The 26,430-nt window shown below is 41.4% G+C and overlaps 1 protein-coding gene across 1 annotated transcript in view; it reads right to left on the reverse strand.

The window, feature by feature from the left end:
* Nucleotides 1-26,430, reverse strand: part of RYR3 (ryanodine receptor 3) — a 368,483-nt gene that overhangs the window by 328,317 nt on the left and 13,736 nt on the right. The window contains exon 3 of the mRNA XM_065942024.1: nucleotides 12,735-12,842. Coding sequence (XP_065798096.1) covers nucleotides 12,735-12,842 — 108 coding nt within the window. The remainder of the gene's footprint in view (nucleotides 1-12,734; nucleotides 12,843-26,430) is intronic.

Below are 26,430 nucleotides of genomic sequence, written 5' to 3' on the forward strand. Positions count from 1 at the left end.
TACTGGATGAAACAAGAGTGAATGTCTAGTATGGAAATCTCTTAATTCATTTGGGTTGTTTCACAATAAACAACAATCAGGACATCACCCTTCAGAGGAGAGATTTAAGCAACTGAGTTTTCACCATAATTTAATGCAAGAAATTAAATGGAGGCTTTTTTTTCTTTTATTAAAACTATACTTTAGTAGCAGAGTATTACAGTGGATAAATAAATGAAATAAAAAGGACAGACAGAAATAGATTCCTTTTATATAGGAGGATAAGTTTGGAAAGACAAGTGTAAATGTGAAGGAATGTTGTGAATGCTGATTGATACTTTATTATTCACAAGAAAGAAAAATCTCAAGGTTCATTAACAGGATTAAAATGAAGTGAATGCATTTTTAAAAAAAGTATACATGTCAGTGAGTCCTTATGGACAGGCAGAAAAAGGGGGGAAAGAGACTGGCAGAACTCAGGAGCATTTTATATTCCTGCAAGCACAAAAAAACTAAGCGAAACAAGAAATCAGTTGCCAACTGACTTGTTAGCTCTGGGATTCAGCAAGTGAACTTATTCCTGGTTGCCCTGGGAACAGCTCAATCTAATAAAATCTAATAAAAAATTACAAACCAAGTCAATAGCATTAGAGGTGAAGCAACTATGGCCTAGGTAGCTCCATTTGTGGGAGAGATACTAAAAATATTTTAAGAGGGATTTGTGCTCTAGGAAAAGACTGAGGTTTTGAGACAAGGAATTGGAGCTTTATATAGCAGGTTAACTTAACAGTGCATTCTTTTTTCAGTTTTCTTTCCTCATGATTAGAACACTGATGTCTTAAAAAATGAATTATAGTTGATTTACAATGTTGTGGTTGGTTTCAGGTGTATTGCAAAGTGATTTGGTTTTGTGTGTGTGTGTGTGTATATGTATCCATTCTTTTTCAGATTCTTTCCCCTTAAGTTATAATTAACATAAAATATTGAGTAGCGTTCCCTATGCTGTATAGTAGATCCCTGTTGTTTATCTATTTTATATATAGTAGTGTGTATCTGTTAATTCAAAACTCCTAAATTCTCTTTCCTCCCCCGCCCTGTCTGAAGTTTGTTTTCTATGTCTGTAAAAGACTGCATCCTTGAGAGAACCTGGGAGTACCACAGTCCTATTTTTTCCCCCATCGACACTGACTGAAATGAGTGCAATCAATAAATCATGGATTTGTGTATCCCTGTTGCCCTACACACTGAAGCGGCTGCCCAGAGGGAACAATGAACTGGGAACAGCGGTTGCTCATTCTTCTGGTGATGCAGGCCAATCACTTGGGGTCAGAGAACTGCAACTCCTGATGCTCAGACCACCCCCTGGCCCTTAGCATCACCTAGGTCTGAGGCCTGCCTGGGTACAATGCAGGAGTAGAATAAGGAGTTGAATTCACCATGAAGTTTACAACCCTGAGGGGAGGAGGAGATTTGAAAATGTTAGCATCTTGTTAAATATCCACCCTCCATTTTCCCCTTTATTGAAAATGGATGAAATTGGTATAGAAACATGTTACTGGATCCTGTTAAAGGCTGAAAGAAAGAACGGTGAATCTGAGATACTGTAATACATGAGGTTATTTTTTCCAAAATTTGTGTAAATCCTAAAATTGGATCAGGGTTTCCCAACAGTCCCTTTAGCAAGATGACATGGAAATATCCCCACTAGGGTAGGGTATAAGGTAAAGTTGCTGGGGTTATAACATGGGGAAACAGTCCTACAAATTATTGGGGCAAAATGCCTGGTCCTCTCACCCCTGGAGCTGTGTCCTGAATTGAATGAACACGAGGCAAGCTGCAGTAACTTACAGAATCAGCACCATGGATAGCTCCACCTGCTTGACTGACTAAAAGGTGCCTCACGAATGCTATTTCAGTCACCTGTATCCACTAATAAGATAAAATCTAGAGATTTTTGTAGTCCAGCTATAATTTTGAAACTTCTAACACCAAGTCATAAGCTTCAGAAAAGGGACAACTATTTAAAGATAAACACATAGTTTAAAGAAAAAAAAAAGTCATGCATTCATCTTACCTTTCTAATATTTCACCAGAGACATGAAAACAGGTATTTTTCGGTAGTGATCAAGCCATAAGTTTTCATCACTGCCCAGCCCCACCCAGAGAGCCGAACTCAGGGGGCTCAGGAAGAGGAAACACCTCCTCAAGCAAATTCCCAAAGGCTGTTCTTTGCAGAAGCCTGCATAGGGCTGGCCACATTGACCCAGACACAGTTTTGAATTCATTCTCAGGAGAAACATCTTGGTTCTCTTGTCCACTGCCCTCCACCTTATAAAAGCAGATGAGCAGCAGAGAAATGAGGGCATGGAACCCGAGCTCTAGTTCCACATCACTAATGGCAGCAGGTGATTCTTAATAACCTGCTGTCTTCACTTGCCTCTCCATACCAAAAACATGGGAGATACAACTGGTGCCTGGGAACTCAGAGCCCCCTTCCCTCCATCATGGAGCTAAGGCCCAGGGTAATCCACCAAGGAAGATGCGAGTATCTACTACCAACAAGGGCACTGACTACCTGGGTTTCATCAAAACATTTTTTGGAAATAAGCTAAAACACATCTCTGGTGTTTGACTGGAATTACTTAGAACATAAAGTCCACAAGCTGTACATGAAAACAGGCTTGAGGGGTTCACAAGTTCAAGAGCTGGTGCAATTTCAACAATAGGACCAAAACAGATCATCCATGGTTGCCAATCTTATATTTGGTCCAATACATTTTGCATTTAAAAAAAAAAGAAAGCTATCACCTACTATCACTACAATTTTCAAACAGAAAATACACTAGCTTTATTACAATTATGTTATAAAATACTAAGACGGACATAATCATTATGCTAAATGAAATATGTCAGATAAAGACAAATACTGTATGATAGGACTTATACATAGAACCTAAAGAACACAACTAACTAGTGAATGTAACAAAAAAGAGGCAGATTCACAGAAACAGAGAACAAACTAGTGGTTACTATTTGGGTGGGAGGTACAAACTACTGGGTGTAGGATGTATGGTACAATATGGGGAATATAGCCAATGTTTTCTATTGTAGCTGTAAATGGAGTATAACAGTTAAAATGTTATAAAAAGTAAAATGTTTTTTAAAAAGGCCATAGTCACAGAAAATAAGAAAGGCAGACCTTTCCATTTATAAACTTTGCTTAATGAAACAATTCATACATTTTCTTTACTTCTAAATTTCCCTGATGACTCGCAAATTCTTCCTCAAGGATAGACATTTGTCTTGGAAGAGAGTCCAAAGATGCTCGGGAGTCAATAATGTAGCTCAGAAGCCCCATTTTGCAAAGGGGCAGAACAAGGCCCAGAGAGCTGCAATGCCCGGGCCAGAATGCCCAGCCCCTTCTAGCCCTGCACTTTCCTCCCTCCCATCAAAGCAACATCTCCGGACTGAGGAATAAGGCTAAGCCACTCCTTTCTCCCTCTCAGTACCAGCCTAAGTCTCCGCTACAGGAGATGCCAGGTAAAAAGATACATCCTTCCTTTAGCTTTCCTCCTCTTCTTCTACAAAGCAGGAATACTTTTATCCCCCAAACTCCCGAAACCTTGTTCTTATTCTTGCTTTCTTTCCATTGATTCCATTTAATCATTCCAGATCCTTCCATTTAAAAACCAAATATTAGTAATCATAACACTGGGACATGGCCACATGGTTTTTACTCCAGTGAGGATTAAAGCACCAGTTGAGATCAGGGTTTCTCTGGTACCAAGTTAATTTTTCCTTACTAGAATTTCCAAATAGGTGCTTACATTAAACTTTCATGAAATGAAAATAAATAAGAGGTCTTTTCTTCTAGTTCATTCAATTTTCCCTACAAAAATATAATTTAAACCCTCGTAGTTATGAAAATAAATTTCGCAATCAAAGGGAAGTCTAATAAATCACCTGAAAGGTTTCGATTCTCCCAGGATCTCTTGAATTTCCAAATGTGCTTCATTTTTAAAAGGTAAGCAAGTCTCTTGAAAGACTTCCCCTAATTCAACTACTCCACAATTTAGGATTAGATCAAGTTCCTAAAGATGTAGCTGAAATTCATCTCTGCCCCTTCAACTAGTTATTTCTTTATAAAGTTCAGCAAATTTTCTTCAAAATATCTCATGTAAGAATACAACTATTTACCTCTTAGTATGTTCCAGAGAAAGTTTAAGTACTCCAATCCCTCCTCACTCCTCTAAGAAATTTTAATGAAGATGTTTAATTTTTTGCAATTAAAATGTAAAGAGCACACACACACACAAACATACTCAACCCCTGAAAAATACCTCTAGTCCAGCCCTGGGGAAGAAGCTCAAGCTTTCTAAGACAGCTTAGCTCATTAGGACATGACTATGCTCTCAGAGCATTTGAATGTCCACAGCAACAATGAGAGGAGTTTCAGGGTTTATGTAACATCAACCAAGCTATATGTTATCACATTAGCAAAATAACCCCAAGACGACACAGGCATATTTATTCTAAGCAGGAGGTACTGACTTAAGAATGAAAAAAAAAAAATCCACTGAAGAAAAGGCTATTCCAATAAAGCTGAAACATTATATTCAGAAAGGAGTAGACTTGATAGAGTCTGGAGCTTTAAAAATTAATTCTGTGGCCTCTTTACGTTAAAATGCTTCTACTCAGGATATGAATAAATGTAAAAAGCTAGTTAACTTTAATGGTTATTCTTAACTGTTGAAATTAACATTTCATTCTTCTGCTGGTTCACTATGGGGATGCTGCACGAAAAATGGGAAATATCCAACTAGCTCTTTCCATTTTTATTATGAGTTCCAGCTTTCCAGAGGAGCAGAGTGGGACTTGTGTAATAGACTAGGTGAGCCTGAAGCTTGAAGGAAGGCAAGGTTGCACACTTCTGTCACCTTACCGACTTGAAACCTACGGCCACAGGCCATCTAGACCACAGTCAGAGGGGAAAAGACTTCAGAAACAATTTTCAATATCCTGAAGGAAAAGGAAAAAATGAGTCCACAGGCAAGTCATCCTTTCAATTTCAGAGCAGCACTTTAACAAGTTTCTTAGCAACAAATTTCTAAGTGTGCATGCACCTCTAATTCCACCAGACCGAGGTGTGTGATGTGGTGGGTGCTTTTTTCAACTGCAGAGGCACAGAGGATGGAAACGGCCTTGAACATTCACAAGTGAAAAGCCTAGCTTATTCCAAATACAGCTAGAGTCAGCTGTCCATGCAAAGTACACATACAATAAAGGAGTGAATAACATACCCATTCCAAGAGGTCACTGAGCTAGCAAAATCAAACACAAAACAGTCAATGTATATTTGAGTGTAGCCAGTCCTGCTGAAAGAGTTCAAGTCATCTGAGGAATCTGCTGATACTTAGAAGAGCAAAAACCCCAATGGGAATAAAATTCCTACCTGGTGAATATTTTGTGATTTTAGCTAGGAGTAAGCAGCGGCATTAGATGTAAAAGTTTGTTTTTACTTTTCCAGTACCAAGCTAATGTCATCAAGAAACTGGCAAACACACTACATGCTGTAGCCTAAATTTGTCTGCAGCCCTTTTTTTTTTGTAATTACATTTACGCAAGAAAATCCACCCAAGGAAAATGGTCAGTACCTACATCAGAAAATTTGGAATTTCTTTTTCTTAGAAATATTGCAAGCAACCAATTAGACTTTTTCTTTTACCAAAGAGGAGTTTTCTTACCATGAAGTAAGGTCTTCCAGATGGCAAATTTTAATGATATCATGTTATTGAAAGGCCAGCTCAACAGCATGAGCTACTTGCGCACATTTTCATTAGTATTACTTTATCAGAGAAACATTTAAATCCATTATATCAGCATAAAATTATAAAATAGCATAATGAGAGAACAGTAAGGAGGGGAAAGAAAGAAGAGAAGGGACATGGTTTGATGACAATTTGGGCTGTGAAAAAATACATTAAAAACCTTAGTTTGGAGATCTTTCATTATTGTATAATTTGTGAAAATAATATTTGGCTCTTGAAGAAAGAAATTCTGTCAAGACTACAGAAAACCTCTCATATTCTTCCATAAGAAGATTTTATAGACTATTCATGTCTCAAAGAAAATTAAGACCATGTTGTCATCACTTATAGCTTTAGGGTTGCTATTATGGATGGAATTTGAAAAATTCTCTCTGCTCACACCAAGGCAGAAAGAGAATAAAACCATTTATCTATCTACCTAATATTATGGGAGCCAGAGTCTCTAGAATAACGACTAATACAAACAAGTTAGTTTCCACAACTAATTAGTGATGGGCTATTGTCACTGGGGAGGGCTTCCCAGGTGGAGCTGGTGGTAAAGCATCTGCCTGTCAATGCAAGAGGCATAAGAGACACAGGTTTGATCCCTGGGTAGGGAAGATTCCTGAAGGAGGGCATGACAACCCACTCCAGTATTCTTGCCTGGAGAATCCCATGGACAGAGTGGCCTGGCAGGTTACAGTTCATAGGTCGCAGAGCTGGACAAGACTGAAGCGACTTAACTGCAAAATTCCAGTAGGTGGCAGTTCTAGGACTAAATCACCTGACAGCTTTGTCACCGAAACAGGCTGCCATTAGCAAATGTGAGCGAACTCTAACATGGAGCAAACTGTAAAGAGGTGGTTTTAGTATATAAACTCAAGCTTTTGTATATAAGAGCAATTTCACCAAACAGGTTTGGTGATTCTGTTAATATAAAAGTAGTATTTTTTTTATAGTGGGTGTGGATGACCAGCCATAGGTTAAAAAAAGAAGTGGAAGCATCCCAAACCAGCATGCTATTTTTCTCCCTTTCAAAATAAAAAGCAGGATGAAGTTAAACAAGTCAAGAATTTAATACTGTGGTATCTGGATCTTCCCAATTAGGCAGTGGGCAGGCAGGCATGGGTAGCATCCCTGGGATGAACAAGCTGACAGGCGCCGGCCCGGAGAGGGGAGGTCCTGAGTGGGAGCACTGAGGAGGTACTTGGAGAGTTTGATGCACTGGCTTCTTACCACCTAGTTCAAAGCAAGTCCAGACTTGGAAACCTAATGTGGTGATTCTGGCACATTCGGACTACCCCAGCTGTAAGGCATACATGGGCAAGTCCTGGGACTGACATCCCAAAATAGGCAGAGGTGTCTTTGTACTATTTCTCCAAAAGAAATCTGATGTGTCCTATTTTAAAGGTGCAACTAACACCTCCTGTTAGATTTGACTCATCAAATGATTTCTTTCTTTTAAATAATGACAATGGGGATGTAGAATTGTCTACATAGTTCCTCCATCAGTCTTGTTCCCTTCCCCACACACACACCAAAGTAAGTTCTCACTCTGGCTGTTTTCTGACAATTATGGAGGGAAGACAAAAACCTCAGAAAACTGAGACACTACCTCTGGTTGATGGGGGTTGTCCCTTCTCTTCTGTAATATACAGATGATGGGGGAATCTCAGGGCCCCAGGAATAAAGAGGTAAGGCTCTGATTGGCCTTCTTCATTCCACAAGTTCCCACAAGATCTCTTGAATCTGGGCACAGCCAGAATTCAAACTTTAGACAACAGGCTTCTAATCGCCCTCCTCACCATCTGTTTTGATTTGTTCATTACCTAACCACGTCAGGAGAGGTGCATCTTTAGCAGATTCTTTTTTTAATGATGCTGTCACCTTCCTGTGACTAAATTTTCTGTGACTTTATAAGAAGGATGAATGCTTTGAACTTGGCTACAAGGTAAGTATCTCACGACACATACTTTAAATAAAATCTACGTGCATACAGCAATATGTAAGATTATGCCTCCTTGGCTGTTTACAAGGTCACACAATGCCAGGAGGCAACCTCTAGCTTCTCAGAAAGCATGTACACATCATTCCTGAGCATGACAAATGTGCCACCACACGTGTGCATTTCTTGAGCAACTGTGCTGTGTGTAATACTCCCTGCTCAAAGACAGGGGCAAGTGAAAGGAGTCTGAAGCTCCTCTGAGTGCTAAAGGGACCATCTCATAATTAAGTGTTGCTCAGTTGCTAAGTTGTATCTGACTCTTTGCAATCCCATGAACTGCAGCACACCAACTTCCCTGTCCTTCACTAACTCCTGGAGTTTGCTCAAACTCGCATCCATTCAGTCAAGGATGCCAACCAACCATCTCATCCTTGTTGGCCCCTCTCCTCCTTCCCTCAATCTTTCCCAGCATCAGGGTCTTTTCCAATGAGTCAGCTCTTTGCATCAGGTGGCCAAAGTATGGGAGCTTCAGTTTCAGCCTCAGTCCTTCCAATGAATATTCAGTGTTGATTTCCCTCATAAGTAATACAGGGAATTAAAAGACCCCCTCATAGTGAGTGTATCTGTGAGAGAGGTTCTTACAGAAACAGTGTCTTTCCAGGTCACATCTCCCAATCAATTTTAAAAGGCTGATTGTGTATTTGCATTCTAGAGATTTTAAAATCTGAAGTCAAGGATGATCTTATACAACCATAACATTCATTCTTTTTACATATATTGCATCTCCCTTTTTTTAAGTAGTAAAAGTCTGACAGTGATTAAGTCAACTTTTAGAGAAAACCAGAGCCCTTATCAGGAGTGCAGCTGGTAACTGTGTTAATCAAGGTCTTTCACTTTTAGAAGCATTATATTCATTCATGTCAAAACTCATTTGTAGTTATATGGCCCTTGATTTAACATGCAGCTGGTCATATAGCATGGGACTCTCCTTCCTTTGAGGCATTTGAATATGCCTGAAGGATCTGTGACAGGAGGAAGCAGACCAGAGATGAAAAGAGGAACCAATATTCACTTCCACACCCATTGGCACTTGTCAACACTTCTGTAATTCTCACCTGATCCTATGAGGGAGGTTGCATTTTGAAGGTGTGGAAAGTCAGGTACAGAAAGGGGAAGCGATCTGTCCTAGAAGTCACTTGCTCCTGCACAGCCTGGACTGAAAACACGTCTACGTCTTCCTGACTCCAAAGATGGAGCTTCTCTCACTGCACATGCTGCTAGTTTTGTGTTCAGAGTCATTGCTATAGGATGATAAAGACTGAGAACTCAGTGGGAGATGCTGACATCTTTTTAGTTCCCTGTCCTGCTGAAGGTGGCTGGGGACCTCATACACTGTAGATTCCATTAAGGTAAAAATATATTATATTTGTATGCAGGGATTTTACATCAAAGTCCAGCCATTTAATTGGCCACAGTGCCAAGCATCCATCTCTTGGTAATATTCCCCAGAATAACATCAGACGGAATTTAAACAGAAGTAAAGTGACCCGAGGATGAGCTTACGAGGGTGGGCTCTGAGGGGCACGGACATCCTCTGCCCCCTGGGGCCTTCTCACAATTCAGTTTCCTTTTCAACATAAAGCTGAGTCCCAGATGCTACTGGCTATAGCTAAGGATGTTTCAATAATAAACCCTCTGTTGTGAAACCAAGGTGAACACCTCTGTTTTCTTTGTTACTGAAAGGAATTGCTGCAGAACCACCAATCCCTGCAGAAAGACTTCTGTATGCTCATCATAGGAATAAACAAATAACCAATATCATTTTTAAAAAGTCCAATTGCTATGCAGCAGTGAACAGACACACAAAGACCAATTTATGCCCAGGAGGAAAAATGACACTCTTCAAAGCATCCCGTCTGGTGGTAGTGATGATCATTAGTGTAAGTAATATCCATTTAAAAGCAGTAAATGTCTCTTTCCAAACAGAATGGACTGGCATGCAGAGGAGGTGTCAACCTACTCAAACATCCCAGAGAATCATTATGGTCTGTTGTGTTAACTCACTTCCTTCTTGATTTTTCTTCTTTTTTTCTTTTTCTCCCCTGCTGAATATTATCATTTCAAATCAAATTAAGTACTAATAGTAAGTGCGCACAGCAATCACTTCAGAAAAGCAAAACATTCAGACTCAAGAGGTTATATGAAAAATATTATTCCTCATAATAAAGATTGAGAGCCCAGATGGAATGGTGAGAGAGTTCCAAGAGGGTTCTAGCAACTGAAGCTGCTATTTGGGTAACTAGTGGAGTCACCAACGAATAAAATCTAAATCTTTTAAGGCAGTACCCTCTCCTATCTGTGCTCTAACTCTCTTTCCAAGTCTCTTCCTTCTAGCTCTAAGATCTCCAGTTATTAATTACAATAGAAGTAATATTACAATTACTTTTAATTACAATTACTATTAATTACAATAGAAGTAAATACAATAGAAGTAATACTTCCCATCCTGATGGGAAGTAACTATTAAATCGCTCTTTCCTTTGGTAAAATAGCACAAAACGGCAATACAGCACATTGGAAATTCTAGAGTCTGACTCAATATGGTGATTGTTATCCAATGACTATTTAACCATAAAAATGTCATGGATTGCTTATTTTAGACTGGAGTTTTCAAAGAGACTGGATCCTCCAATAAGACTTAACCTATTGGTCTTTAAATATTGTAAATATGGTCCCTGAAATATATAACTACATGGAGTAAACTTCTGCTAGAACATGGATGGTAATTATAGATATTAAACATATAATTCAAAACTATGCATTCAATCTTATTAAAATCTTTCTATTCTATATGGAAAATGAATTATTTATTCTTTTTCAAATGACAAACCAGGACAAGACTATTATTAAAGTTCCTGGCAACAAAGAAGAGCAAGGATTATAACCAGAGCTTTTCAATTGACTTTGACACCTGCAGGATTCTCTGAACTCCACAAATTAGATGGTAAAGACAAAGAAGTCCTTTGAAATGCAATTTGTGAACAAACAAGATAAGAGAATGCCCATGAGATAATTATCCAGTTAGAGTGGCTTCTATCTTCCCAATTTCTATCCTGGGGCCATATGTTGGCAGGGTCTAGCTGATCTTGGTTGACACTGAAAGTGGTGATATTCCAAATCAACTAGGTCTTCCTCACCAAAGATGCTTATAAATCATGAGTTAATTATCTTGGAGGAAAAGTGAGCAATTAAAAAGTAATTTATTTCACTGAGTTAAAATGTTTGAGGGTGTGTGCCTAAGGGAGAAAGGTTGGGGGTACTGAGGTCAATGTCAGGGGGAGATAAACTGCAAAAGAACAAAATCTCACCTGTGTTAATGCTCTAAGGAAGAAAACAAAGCTATTTTCAGGTGGCTGATGAAAGCATATTATTCTAAACCAAAACAGTGAAGAATCACAAATATTGGTGTTAAGGACCCTAGCAAATTAATTAATTACACTTCTTAATTTTATAAATGAGAACACTATAGTCCCAAGAGATTAAAAGATTTATGTAAGATCACATTAAGAGCTGAAAGATGACCTAAACATAAATATTGGTTCTCTTGGGGCTATAGACATTGTCTCTTCTACCACCAATGAGACACTTCATTATATATGAGTTCATTCAAGTCAAAAAATAAACTGTGCTAGGTACTTTAAACATTCCTACCTACACACACTACAGAGTGTAGAGAATTACACTTGCAATTATAGTACACAGTAGTAAGAACTCTTGACTGAGTGTTGCTCAAGCAAGGGCACCCATCCTAGACTTTCAGGGTCAACTTATAGGCTTCTCCGTTGACCTAATATTTAGACTTGTTCTTTGAAAGAGAAGTAAAGGTCATATAAGGGAAGAGAGAGAGGAAGAGAAAGCTGTTCTAAATGAAGGGAAGAGCTGACACATATGATCTGAGACAAAGAGAATGGTTATGTTTGAGGAAGTGAAAAGAATTCAATGTGGTTGGATCACTGAGTGTTTGGGAAGATGTGGGGAGAAACAGGACAGGCAAGGTGAGCAGGACTCACCAAATCATGAAGTTCTTTATGCCCAGTTAAGGAATATGTGATTTCATTCATGGTAATGGGCAGAAAGACAATTTTTAAATGGTAAAGTATAATGATTAGGTCTATATTTTGTAAACAGCATTATGTCAGCTTAGGGAAAATAAAATAGTAGGTGAGGTGAGCACAGAAGGAATCAGAGTGGTGAGTCTGATGTAATAACCCAGAAGATAAAGGATAGTCATCTAATACAGTATCTAAGGGGCGTGGGAGAGTGGTGTCTGCATGTGAGATATTCGGTCCATAGAATTAGAATATTTGAAATGATAAATGAATATAACTAGGTGAGTCATTAGGGAAAGGGTCAAAAATTATTCTGAAGTCTCTGGTCAATGTCTTGCCTGGGAGACCTTTGGGAAGCCAATATCCCTCAGTTAAAGACTGGGAAACAATTTTGCTGACAATAGAAACTTAAGACATCTCTGTATTTGCTCATCTTGAGTGAAACTGTAAAGATCTGGGTACATGTCAATGTAGGATTGACTGAATTCTATATGAAATCTTCTCCAAATGGCTGTAACCTGGCTGTGCTTCATTGGCATAGTCATAATCTCTGATGAGACTTTTCCAAGAAAAAAAGAATCAGCCTAACAGATACCACCCCCTCTCCCCTTCCCAAGGCCCTTTCAGCCTCTCCATATATCCTGGTAGATTATGGGTTCAATGACCTATGCCCCGCTCAGGCAGCATTAAGGTGATCTAGTCTATTTTCTGGTGGAAGCTGGTTAACCCAAAGGAAGTAGGGCTGCTGAATAAGAGGAATATGAGGATGGATTCAAGGAAACTGGAAATCCAAGTTTTTCTAGTTCAAAACTGGAGGAATGAAATGAAGTGTGTCCTTTTGGGCTATGGTGTGTCCCAATGCCTCCCTTCCCAGGACATAATTCAGGTACTCACCCCTTCGCCACCATTTTCACCTGTGTTGGCAAGCATTTCCTGCAGGGCTCTGACAGAGAGGGACTGTTCCAGCACAAAATTGCAGACGCAGAGATCTGGAGGAACATACTGTGGAAATAAAACCAGAATGAGGATACCCACTCATGTCGGTTGGGGATCAGTCACGCAGTAACATCTCAAGGGCAAAGAGCCTATGAATCAAAGTGACATTTGATGGATGGATGGATGAGTACAAAAGGTAGATTTTTCTTGTTCATGCTAAGATGAGTTTCAAGCTGGATTCTAAAGTAGGAAGAGAAGAAAATCCCAAAGTCTCAAGGGAACAGTGACCAAGATGTCAGGATCAACTTGAGTGAGGGCTGGGGGCAAACAGGGGAGAACACTACACATATAGCCTTACGGAAGCAGGGAAGGCTGACTGACACCGATGTTTGGGTGGGACCAAAGGAAGAAAGTCACTGGGATCTCATCCATAATATTTGTAAGCAGACAAGACCAAAACGTGGCTTTCAACAACAGTGGCCAAAATAGGGAATCCATTTACTTGTTCAGAAAATTTGGAAACCACAGTGTAAACGGAGCTACATACATTTAATTCTGAACAAAGAAATGTCCAGAACTATAAGAACTGATCACCCCTACAGCAATAATTCTACATCATTGCTCAGGTAATACCATGATATTCTCAAGCATTTCTCAGAAACAAAGATGGCCTTCTCTGTAGACTGTAGTAACACCTAATGCTCACCGAGTACTTTTCTAGGCCAGATTTTTTTTTCCCCAATTATTTTTATTAGTTGGAGGCTAATTACTTTACAATATTGTAGTGGTTTTTGCCATACATTGACATGAATCAGCCATGGATTTACATGTGTTCCCCATCCTGAACCCCTCTCCCACCTCCCTCTCATCCCATCCCTCTGGGTCATCCCAGTGCACCAGCCCCGAGCACTTGTCTCATGCATCCAACCTGGACTGGCGATCTGTTTCACATTTGATAATATACATGTTTCGATGCTATTCTCTCAGATCATCCCACCCTTGCCTTCTCCCATAGAGTCCAAAAGTCTGTTCTATACATCTGTGTCTCTTTTTCTGTCTTGCATATAGGGTTATCATTACCACCTTTCTAAATTCCATATATATGCATTAGTATACTGTATTGGTGTTTTTCTTTCTGGCTTACTTCACTCTGTATAATGGGCTCCAGATATTGTTTTAAGTGCTTTGCTTTAAGTGATTTCCTTTAATCCACACAACTATTTCATGTATAGGTATTATTAGTATTTCAGCTTACAGCAAAGGAAATTAAGACACAGAGAACGTAGGTCATCTGTCCAAGGTGATGTCTTACATTTAGATGAGTTGGATTCAAATCCATACATCTAACTCTATTGCTGCTGCTGACAACACTGCAAATTTTTTCCACAATTAGAATAATTTCATTTAGCAAATATTTAAGCATTATATTTCTTTAAGACACAGTGTTTGGTATTCAGAAAGATACAAAGACATGCAAACAAAATCACTACCCAGTTCCACGATGCACCATTTTCCTTGGGAATACTGCCGCTTACATTCACCTTTCACACCAAACCTTTGTTTCCCCTGTGATATTGGCACCATGAGAGTAACAGGAATGAGGGCCAGAAGTCATGCACAGTTATGTCTAACACTCAGAGACAGGTAACGTTGCTTTCATGGACCTTTAACTTAAAAGCTAAAGCAAACCTGCTGCTAAAGCAGAGACAAGCCCTCTGATTTTCATAATTTTCATTTATAAAATAAATATTATGGAATCCCCAATCTTAAAGTTCTCCTCACTTTCCGAGTGTTTGTACCTTCTTCCTCCTCCTCAACCTCAATGCCCTCAAAAAAAAAAAAAAAATGACGTCCCTCTTGTTAGACTTCCTCGCTCCTTCCCTTTAGTAAAGTTTTAACATCCCCTAAGCCAAGAGTGGGCTTCCCCAGGGGCTCAGCAGTAAAGAATCTGCTTGCACTGCAGAACATGTGAAGAGCTGGATTCAATCTCTGGATTGGGAAGATCCCCTGGAGAAGAAATGGCAACTCCCTCCAGTAATCTGCCCAGAACATCCCATGGACAGAGGAGCCTGGAGGGGTACAGTCCACAAGTCACGAAGAGTCAGAAACAACTGAGCGACTAAACAACAACCAAGTATAGGTTGATCCAAGTATAGGTGATCCTATTCCAAAGGCTACTGGCCCATGGGCGACTTCACATTTCGAGTACTTGCCACTTAAATACTTTTCTATTCAGGGTTTCTGCAGTCAGAAATCCTAAAAACCCAGACTTCCTAGAATTCTGGTATTACAGGAAACTGCCCGGTTCTCTTTATGAACATGATATAACCAAGGAGAAATTGTACCACCAGGAGACAACAGCCTTTATTTTACACATTTCTTGCTTTGTTTTCAAGGTTTGTTCCTGCTGCAGGTAATTAACTCATTTGTATGGGACTGGAGCAAGCAGACAGCTGGTGATGCAGGGCAAGGCTTCACATTCAGGGAGTGTTTTTAGAGCACATATCGCATCATTACAAGTGGCAGACAATAATATGATAAAGCATTTCCATAAAGATCATATGCCATAAACATATATTGTCTGACAGTCTTCCCAAAGAGGATGCCATCTCACAAGATTTTACAGAGGTTTTTTTTTTTTCTTCCCTACAACTTCTTGGTCTATCTGGATCTCATGTCCCCAGAATAGGAGGCTAAAAAAAGCCAGAGTTTGAGTGTTTTTCCTTCTTCCTTCACTTCACTAGAGCATGTGATTTGGAATTTTTTCTATTCAGAAATGTCAGCAGGTGTAGTTGGTACTTTAAGGGGTGCAGTTTTGGCTAATCAACTGAATAACCCCGACATTCACGCTCACTTCGACAAGAACCCTGTGTAGTCCAGTCTCTTTAAGACACAAACTTTCACAGCTCCAAGTGCTAGAGATTCTGTCCTTATACAAGATTGTGCGATTCTGAGTCAGCTCTCTTCCCTCCTGGTCTGGCTTGCTTGGACAAAGATAGGAATTCTCCTCGAGCACCACCATCCTCCAACCTCATACCAGACACTAGGCAGGCTCCAGTTAAACTTTTCTTCCCCTCCACCCCTGCCGATATTAAAAGTCCCAAGGTAGATTGGCTATACCCCAATACAAAATAAAAAGTTTAAAGTTTAAAAATAGGTAAAAGTCCCAAGATGGTTGCAATTTAATTACTGGTACCAATGGGTCCATTTACAGAGAGACAGTGAGCGTGGAGAGGAAGTATCTCCTATGGGAGCACTGTGTCTCCCACTGGTTTACATAATTTCCTTAAAGTTTAGTTTTTCCACCTCTAGCCTGTGGTCCTGCCTGGACTCCCCATACTCAGGGATAAGGTCACACACCACTCCAAGAGCACTGAGAACGACACATGGGCAGTCGCAAGGGAAGGAAGAGGGCCATGGGAATATGTGGAGAAAAACAAAAAGCAGCTAACGACTTGTGACACGAAGTGCAGAGCACAGAGCGAGCTGACCTGCTCCGCCAGCTGCCATCCTTAATTAAACTCCACACTGGCCTGCGATCCCACCTCCACATTTTCCGAGAACGAGCAGAGGCCACTGGTCCATCAGAGCTAATTTGTTTGCAGCGGGAGAGCCCCCAGGAGGCCGGCTCATTGTCTCCGTGCTCTGGAGCCTGAGCCTCAGTCACTGCCTGGCAGGCGTGGGGCGTGTGTTTGATGATTCTCAGCATGGAGAGAAGGGCTCTGTTGACATCTGTTCTGAAATAGCTCCTCATCACTCTCCGCAGCCCGGACCTCAGCCTAGAGAAAGAAGCACCATTTCCAAATGTCCTACAGAAAACCTTGAGATGCCAGGGCTCTGTTTAAGCCAGGAACTAGGTATTCATTTAGCCCCACTACATAGAAAAAAGCAAAAGAAAAGGCCTATGGACCCTCCACGTTCCCTTAATCTAGGTATTCCAAGTATTTTTCTGGGGCTTACTAAGTCCAAGATGGTGGGAATTTAGCATTGCTATTATTGGCTTCATGTAGCATTTTTCTACCTAGCAACCCCACATTGTATGCTCCCCAGGGTACTAGTTGGTGTGAGGCAAGCCTTCAGGGAAATGAAGAGAAGAATTAGTTAACAGAAGTGGGGCTGTCCTCTCTCCATTACATTGTTAACTACAGTTTGCTGTGGCTTACACAGTTCTTCCGGAGAAGGCAATGGCACCCCACTCCAGCACTCTTGCCTGGAAAATCCCATGGACAGAGGAACCTGGTGGGCTGCAGTCCATGGGGTCGCTAAGAGTCGGACACGACTGAGCGACTTCACTTTCACTTTTCACTCTCATGCATTGGAGAAGGAAATGGCAACCCACTCCAGTGTTCTTGCCTGGAGAATCCCAGGGACGGGGGAGCCTGGTGGGCTTCCATCTATGGGGTCGCACAGAGTCAGACACGACTGAAGTGACTCAGCAGCAGCACACAGTTCTTCACATGGTGCAGTCTGTTTCACTAAATTGTGGGTATCTCGCAAAATATGTGTCTGGTTCTACTTTTGGTTTTTCCAGTACACAGAACAGCAAGTGCTCAACTCAAGCCTTCTTGAATGGACTCTGTGTCCTAGACTCTCTGAGAGCATGTGACTGATGGTGTCTGTGGTTGCAGACACATTGCGCTGAGCACACATCTGCCCGGCTGAGCCCCCTCCCCACGTCTCCGGCTTAAGATTCAAGGGACCTTTCTTCTCTCATTGTCATGGGCCTCCTCCCATTGAGTGTTGACCCATATGGCTCTCACACAGCCAAGACTCAACGATACACTCCGTGAGTACATTAATGGGTTATTGGTTGAGAGCGAACATTGTAGTACATGACTTCCTGAGGTCCTATCTCTGTTCAACCACTTATTAGCAGAATGATATTAGGTGGGTAGCTTTGCCTCTTTGTGCCTTAGTTTCCTTGTTCGTAAAGCATAGATCTAATGGTACCTACTCCTCAGAATAAACTCAGTTTTTATGTTTACAGAACTTAAACATAGTCTTACATAGTCTGGCACATAGTAAGTACTAAATAAATGTCAAATGTTATCCACAGAGGGCAGTGAGGTCCAAACATCAATAACTCACTTATGTTCATGTATGTAATTTTCCAAGTTCTTATTTTGTGTAAGGATAATCTCTGCCCTTTAAGGCTGTGTGGTCTGGTGGTGTACGGGGAAGACAAAAGAACAGTTTTAAAGTATGATTCAAAAGGCCCAAAGAGGAATGAGGAAGTGTGTGAGAGCTGAGCGGGGCTGAAGTGGGAGAGAGGAGCAAGGAAAGAAGGTGAGAAGTGAGTCTGGGGAAGAAGCAGGCATTACACTCAGGGTCATGGGTCCCCCTGCCAAGGATTTTGAACTTCATCTCCAGGGCAATAGGTGACATTAAAGGAAGTGATTGAATCAGATGTGCATCTCTGAAAAGTCACTGCAGTTTCAGTGTGAAGGGGCTAGAACCAAGGCAGAGAAACAAGTTAGGGGGTTGCTGCAATAAACTGCTTACAAGATAACAATGATATGAAGTAAGGTAATGGTGGTAGACATGGAGATAAAGCATTGAATTTGAAAAATCTTCAGAAGTTAAGAGAGGGAAGATCTGGTGACTAACTGATATAGGAGAGGAGTGGAAGATGGTCAGTGTTTCTATCGGATGGCAGAAGAGGGCAAAAAAAAAAAAAATTCAGGAAGAACAAGACACCCCAAGGGTCAGAAGTACCACACACCTAGCAATTACATTTAGCAAACTGTCCCTGGATCTCCATTTAGGCAACAAAATGATGATGGGAGAACAAAGTCTCTGAGATGATAAAGTGGTAGCCCTGAGGGTGTCAGCAGAGAGAGGCTCATCTGGGAAAACATGAGGAACTGGAGAGAATGACACCTGTTCTCCACAAAAGGAGAATTCCTGGAGACCCAGCAGCCAAAATCAGCCCAAGTAACCTCCCTTTCCTTTCCCATCCCCAAAAGGTGGTCAGCTGGTATTTAGAGAACCTAACAACATGCTTTGACTGTATGGATCACAATGAACGGTGGAAATTCTGAAAGAGATGGGAATACCAGACCACCTGACCTGCCTCTTGAGAAACCTGTATGCAGGTCAGGAAGCAACAGTTAGAACTGGACATGGAACAAAAGACTGGTTTCAAATAGGAAAAGGAGTATGTCAAGGCTGTATACTGTCACCCTGCTTATTTAACCTACATGCAGAGTACATCATGAGAAACGCTGGGTTGGAAGAAGCACAGGCTGGAATCAAGGTTGCCGGGAGAAATATCAATGACCTCAGATATGCAGATGACACCACCCTTATGGCAGTAAGCAAAGAAGAACTAAAGAGCCTCTGGATTAAAGTGAAAGAGGAGAGGGAAAAAGTTGGCTTAAAGCTCAACATTCAGAAAACTAAGATCATGGCATCTGGTCCAATCACTTCCTGGCAAATAGATGGGGAAACAGTGGAAACAGTGTCAGACTTTATTTTTGGGGGCTCCAAAATCACTGCAGATGGTGACTGGAGCCATGAAATTAAAAGACGCTTACTCCTTGGAAGGAAAGTTATGACCAATCCAGACAGCATATTAAAAACCAGAGACATTACTTTGCCAACAAAGGTCCATCTAGTCAAGGCTATGGTTTTCTCAGTAATCATGTATGGATGTGAGAGTTGGACTATAAAGAAAGCTGAGTGCCAAAGAATTGATGCTTTTGAACTGTGGTGTTGGAGAAGACTCTTGAGAGTCCCTTGGACTGCAAGGAGATTCAACCAGTCCTTCCTAAAGGAAATCAGTCCTGAATATTCATTGGAAGGACTGATGCTGAAGCTGAAACTCCAATACTTTAGCCACCTGATATGAAGAACTGACTCATGGGAAAAGACCCTGATGCTAGGGAAGATTGAGGGCAGGAGGAAAGGGGATGACAGAGGATGAGATGGTTGGATGGCATCACCGATTCAATGGACATGAGTTTGGGTGAACTCTGGGAGTTGGTGATTGACAGGGAGGCCTGGCGTGCTGCAGTTCATGGGGTCACAAACAGTCGGACATGACTGAGTGACTGAACTGAACAATATGCATATAGTACTGTGCCAAGCTAGCAAGGTAATGCTCAAAATATTTCAAGCTAGGCTTCAACAGCATGTGAACCTTCCAGATGTACAAGCTGGATTTACAAAAGGAAGAGGGAACCAAAGATCAAATTGAAAATGCCCATTGGATCAGAAGAAAGCAAGAGAATTAAAAAAACAAAACAAAACTAATTTTGTTACATGGACTACACTAAAGACTTTGTGTGGATGATAACAAATTGTGGAAATCTCTTAGAGAGATGTGAATACCAGACCACCTTTCCTGTCTCCTGAGAAGCCTGTATGCAGGTCAAGAAGCAACAGTTAGAACCAGACATGGAACAATGGACTGGTTCAAAATTGGGAAAGGAGTACGTCAAGGCTGTATACTGTCACCCTGGTTATTTAACTTCTATGCAGAGTACATCAGGCAAAATGCTAGGCAGGAAGACTCACAAGTTGGAATCAAGATTGCCAGGAGAAATAACAACCTCAGATACTCAGATGACACCACCCTAATGGCAAAAAGTAAAGAGGAATTAAAGAGCCTCTTGAAGGTGAAAGAGGAGAGTGAAAAGCTGGCTTAAAACTCAACATTCAAAAATCTAAGATCACGGCATCTGGTCCCATCACTTCATGACAAATAGATGGGGAAAAAATGGAAACAGTGACAGACTTTATTTTCTTAATAAAAAAAACCCTCAAAATCACTGCAGACGATGACTGCAGCCATGAAATTCAAAGACGTTTGCTCCTTGGAAGAAATGCTATGACCAAACTAGACAGCATATTAAAAACAAGAGACATCACTTTGCTGACAAAGACGCATATAGTCAAAGCTATGGTTTTTCCATTAGTCATGCATGGATGTGAGAGTTGGACCATAAAGAAGGCTGAGCACCAAAGAACTGATGCTTTCAAATTGTGGTGCTGGAGAAGTTAAGAGTCCTTTGGATGGCAAGGAGATCAAACCCGTCAATCCCAAAGGAAATCAACCCAGAATATTCATTAGAAGGAGATCAAACCCGTCAATCCCAAAGGAAATCAACCCAGAATATTCATTAGAAGAACTGATACTGAAGATCCAATACTTTGGCCACCTGATGTGAAGAGCCAGCTCATGGGAAAAGACCCTGATGGTGAGAAAGATTGAGGGCAAGAGGAGAAGAGGGCAACAGAGGATGAAATGGTTGGATGATAGCTCCAACTCAATGGACATGAGTTTGAGCAAACTCTGGGAGACAGCGAAGGACAGGGAAGCCTGGCGTGCTGTAGTCCATGGGGTCGCAAAGAGTTGGACATGACTTAGTGACTGAACAACAACTGTGTCACCTGCTGTGGGGAATAAAAGAAGAAAGACACGGTTTCTAACCTTCAAAGAACTTTTAAGCTACTTGAAGAGACAGATCTACCATACTTGAGACTTTATGAAACAATACAAAAGTTGATATTCAATGCTAAATTGAGCAGTTTGAGTTTTATGTCTTGCTGGACCCAGAAGGCCTTTCAGTGATGTTGTGATGGAGAAGGTCAGCCCAGGCTGGAGTGTGGCCTGAAGAGGGGTACAAGAGCAAGCAGTTCCCGGCACAGAGCCAGAACTTGAATTTGTATTTAATGAATGAACAAGATGGGAGAGTTTTTTTTCCATTTTTTTGGGTGAATTCTTTCTTCCTGTTTAAAATTCCACTAGTTGAAGCTGAATTTTAAAGTTATAGGCTTTGCAGGACCTCTGTCCTTACTTCCCTTTGCTTTTTCACCTAATTCAGCCACACCTCCAACTCATCTCCGTGGGCACCATGTCTGCCAGTGATGGGCAGAGCTGGACTCTGTCCTCAGTGGTCTGGCTTCTACATGACCCATTTGTTCCATTTCACCACAGTGCCTCAAACAGGACTGATAAAATCTCCCTCTGAGGCTCAATGTGAGAAGAATGAAAGTATTCATTGTTAAGTCACGTCCAACTCTTTGTGACTCCATGCATTGCAGCCTGCCAGGCTCCTCTGTCCATGGAATTTTCCAGGCAAGAATACCAGAGTGAGTAGCAATTCCCTGCTCCAGGGGATCTTCCCTGGTGGCTCAGACAGTAAAGAATCTGCTTGCAATGCAGGAAACTTGGGTTCCTTCCATGGGGCTCAATGGAGTCCTACTCAAAGACTGTGGATGAGAAGACTTCCCAAGCCCTTGAGGGCAGAAAATTCTTCTCCCCTCCAGAAAATGTTCCAGGTCAATCTGGCCCCATGGGGTACAGAAGGCATTGGATAAGACCAACTTTCCATGGGAGAACATCAGGATGGCTAGAGACGGGCCATGCAGCTTGTATTTCAGGGGTTTTAAGTGCTTCATAGACATGATCTCATCCATCTACAGCAGACATGACCTCATTTGTGGACTGCCTCTCTATCATTGATAACACATAATTATTTGCATTGTATTTATACTTTAAAGGCAGAGCCAATCATTAACCAAACTAACGCCTACATCTTGTCCCAACCAGGTTTAAGTATTTACGCAGTTAAGTGCCTTTTACATCTACCTTTATCACTTCCACAAAAAGTGTTTGATAGAATATAATGAGGAAAGTTATAACAGTGAATATTTAAATCTGAGGTTGTTGCTCAGTCTCAGCATTTCTACAAAAATCGTTGGTAGCTTTGGGTTCAGTCCCTTGGTTAGGAAGATCCCCTGGAGGAGGAAATAGTAACCCTCTCCTGTATTCTTGCCTGGAGAATCCCATGGAGAGAGGAGCCTGGCGGGCTACAGTCCATGGGGTCACAAAGAGTCGGACTGAGCAACTAACATTAACACTTACAACTAACACTAACACTTACAACTCTTTTAGAGTTGGCTCAACTGACATACACAGGAATTAGGTAAAACTTAATATGGGCAAGTGGAGAAACAAGAACAGAATTCATATATACATTTAAAATGTATCTATTTACCTATCTGTATAATCATAGCAGGTATTGCACTACCTTCTATGTAAGTATTATCTCATTTAACTCTCACATCAACTCTAACAAAAAGATTATAGATAGTCTGTAAGTCAGAAAGGCTGAAAGGCTTCCCCATAACCATGTCTGAGAACAGCATTCAAGTCAGGAACTCCAAACTCAACTCTATCCGATACTGTGTCAATATTCCTGAAGAGAAGGTTCTCATCTCTACACCAATGCGTGGGACTCTAACTCTACTAGGCTGCTGCTGCTGCTAAGTCACGTCAGTTGTGTCTAACTCTGTGTGACCCCGTAGACAGCAGCCCACCAGGCTCCCGTCCCTGGGATTCTCCAGGCAAGAACACTGGAGTGGGCTGCCATTTCCTTCTCCACTGCATGAAAGTGAAAAGTGAAAGTGAAGTCGCTTAGTCGTGTCCGACTCTTCAGGACCCCAGGCTCCTCCGTCCATGGGATTTTCCAGGCAAGAGTACTGGAGTGGGGTGCCATTGCCTTCTCCTCTACTAGGCTACCCCCTCCCAATTTTTATTTTTTGACCATACCAAGGGGCATGCAGGGATCCTAGTTCCCCCACCAGGTATCAACCCTATGCAGTAGAAGCACAGAATTTTAACCACTGGGCCGGAAGTCCCCTCCTAATTCTTGTACTTTAATAATTTAAGGACTTCATATTAGGTTCTTGACTATCTCAGGAAGGGTTGGTCTGGAATGGCCACTGGGAATGCAAAGATTATGATTGCAGCTAGTGAAACTATCTGGGCTCAAGAACTTTCTAAAGTTGAGACGCCTGGCAGGCAAGCTTATTTCCATCATTACACAGTTCTGAAATCTGACACTGACTTACCATGTAAGTGCTCTCTTCCAAAAAGCAGTTCAACTCTGGGCATGATGAGACAAGTTTCTACCAAGGACTCAATATGTATGTAGATTTGAAACATGTATACATCCAGATTTTACACATGTTGGGGGAAGAGACTTTGCCTGTCTGTGTTAAGAGTTAGTGTGAAACAAGTTTAAAATGTATAAAACCTTGCATTAAGTTTTTTGAAAATTTATTTTGGTATGGAAAAGGATAGACGGTCTTTCTGAAAATATTATACACAGAAACTATTCAAAACATTTGAGTTCAACTTTTGCCTGGACTTTGCTAACAAAAACCATGTATGTAAACAGCAAGGCACCCAGAATTTAAACTCAAGGATGGAAAACATTCTCTTGGGGAGGAGAGGACAAAGATGTTACTATGTTTTAAAGGAATGGAGTAAAGAAAGTGCTTCTGATGCCCAAGGAGTCAACCACAGGAAAGCAATGCTCTCAGCATGCACCAGTCTCTTGGTGGCCGAATATTCTAAGGAACAGTGAGCATCCCTGGGAGGGCTGACAGCTGTGGAAAATCACTACCACAGTGCAAGGAGACTTACTAGGCAAAATCACCATCCTGAGCAGAGTGACTTCTGCATCTGATGCCATGCTGGCCTGAGGTTTACTTAAAGAAAAAAAGATTATTCAGAAGGAAAGAGATGGAGTAGGTTGATCACTCACAAGAGAAAGGAAGAATATTATCAGGTTATAGAAAGGTGTTGATATTTTAAAAATCAAATAGAAAGCTTCCACTAGGGAGTTAAAAATTTACTTGAGTAGAACACTCAGTGAAACACTTCCTATGTGAGCAAGGAGTCACTGCCACTTAGAAGCAGGAAATCCAAATCGCAGGCCAAATATCCTTTGACAGAAGTCCTGCCAGGAAATACCAGCCGAAAGTGATAAAGAACTAAAAACACTCACAGTCACTGTTTCTTTCCTTCATCCCTCAAATGCCCAGATACTGGCTGTTTAATTGACACTGATCAACAGATCTTTTACAGTCTAGCCTCTAACAGGGAGAATATTATTAATTCAAGTATGAGCCACACTGGCAACATCAGCTATCCTTTTGATGATGCTCAGAGATTTCTCGCAAGAGGCAACACAATAAGCTTGTTCTGGAAGTGTGAATGTAGAAACACAGTTGGCCCAAGAATCTTCAGGGCAAGACTGCTGACACTTATGATTCCTGAGACTCTTCTTCAGGCGGTACTTTAAAAGAATATCCCAGATGACTCTGAAGCAAGACTTCTCTAATCTTAATTTGAAAGTCACTGTGGAGGAACTGAACCAAACAAGTAAATTCACGTCCCTGGACAGTAACTGATTTTTACTCTGATCTTTTGTTAAAGAGCTCAATTCATTAAAATATAAGAATTTCTTGCAAACGAATAACTCAATAATTTGAAATATACATAATTGTTGTTTTTATGATCTTGCCTGCTATGGCCCCAACCAAAAGTAACACTGAGGTACCCTGGACACCAATATTCTGCCAAGCATCAGTTGCTTCTGGCACAGTTAGGAGGAATGTCCACCAGGAGTCTGGCAAAATCAGGGCTGCAAAGCTTGTGTTCTTTAAAACGAGGAAGAAGGGGCAGTCAAAGAATGAGAGCCAAAATGCTGGGCAGCTGGCTTGTAAAGCTGCCTGCTGGGAAAACGCATAACTGAGGCTGAATGGTTGATTTGGTTCTTGATTGAGCCAAGTTTTTCCTGCCTGGCATGGCTGGTGTGTTAAATAACAAAGGTGCCAAAAGGTGGAAATGCGGAACACTTGCACCTGGAAAAAACAAGCTGTGTGGAGGAGCAGCAAACACCACCTACTGTTTATAGACAGAGTGGAAGCAATGACTCTCTATATGGTCCTAAAAAATATGGCCATAAATAAAACTACAGCAAGCTCTGTGGTAAGAAATGGGACCCTAAATTCCTAGTTTTCAGTGTGATCTACTATGAGAAACTGAAGTTGTTATTCCAAAGAGCTTACATGCTGGAAAAATAGCAGAGCTCAGGCAAGAGGACAGGCAGCGGGTCAGCAAGGAGATGAAACCAGCATGTGTGCTCCATGCGCTGTGAATAAATTAGGGGTGTCAGCATCAGCAAGCAGAGCAGCAGAGGGCATAGGATGGTAGAGCAAGAATGACGCGTGACTGACAGAAATGTCAAGTGATGAGCTCAAAGCTGAGGAGGGCAGGCTGGCAGGAAAGCCTAGTCTCAACCTCATGTTTGCATTTTAGTCTGGAACTTGGTTTCCTTTAGCTTTGGTGGGAGGAACACTGATCAGCACGTCACCGCCCCCATATTCCTTGGCAATTTCACTTGCTCTCTCCTCCCTTTTGAGAAATGATGTGGTTGTTAGAGAATTTAGGAACCACGGCGAGGCTTTTCTCCATTACCCAGAAGTGGTATTCAGCAGCTGCAGGAGAGGACAATGTGTTTCTCTTGGCCTCTCATTGCATAACAGGAAGGAGAAGATTGGGGGAAGCATTCTGAGGCGCCCACAGAGCAGAGAAAATGCCAAGCTCAACTAAAGGCTGTTGGAACAGAGACACTGTGTACCCAACAGCAGTGCTGTCCCCCTTAGGGGCAATGATCACCTCTATTATTAACAGGGAGAACCTCCTGTGTACTGAGTCCTGCTTGACTGCGGCATCAGCTCCACGAGGCTCTTGGATTCAGGGTCTGAAGTGAGCACCAAGCTCAGGGCGCCAAAGGCCAAGGACAACAGCCTGGCTTCCAAATGGTTTGAATTTTTCTTCCAACACCTCCTTCCT

This window comes from Muntiacus reevesi, chromosome 7, assembly GCF_963930625.1.
Source record: "Muntiacus reevesi chromosome 7, mMunRee1.1, whole genome shotgun sequence".
Lineage (NCBI taxonomy): Eukaryota > Metazoa > Chordata > Mammalia > Artiodactyla > Cervidae > Muntiacus > Muntiacus reevesi.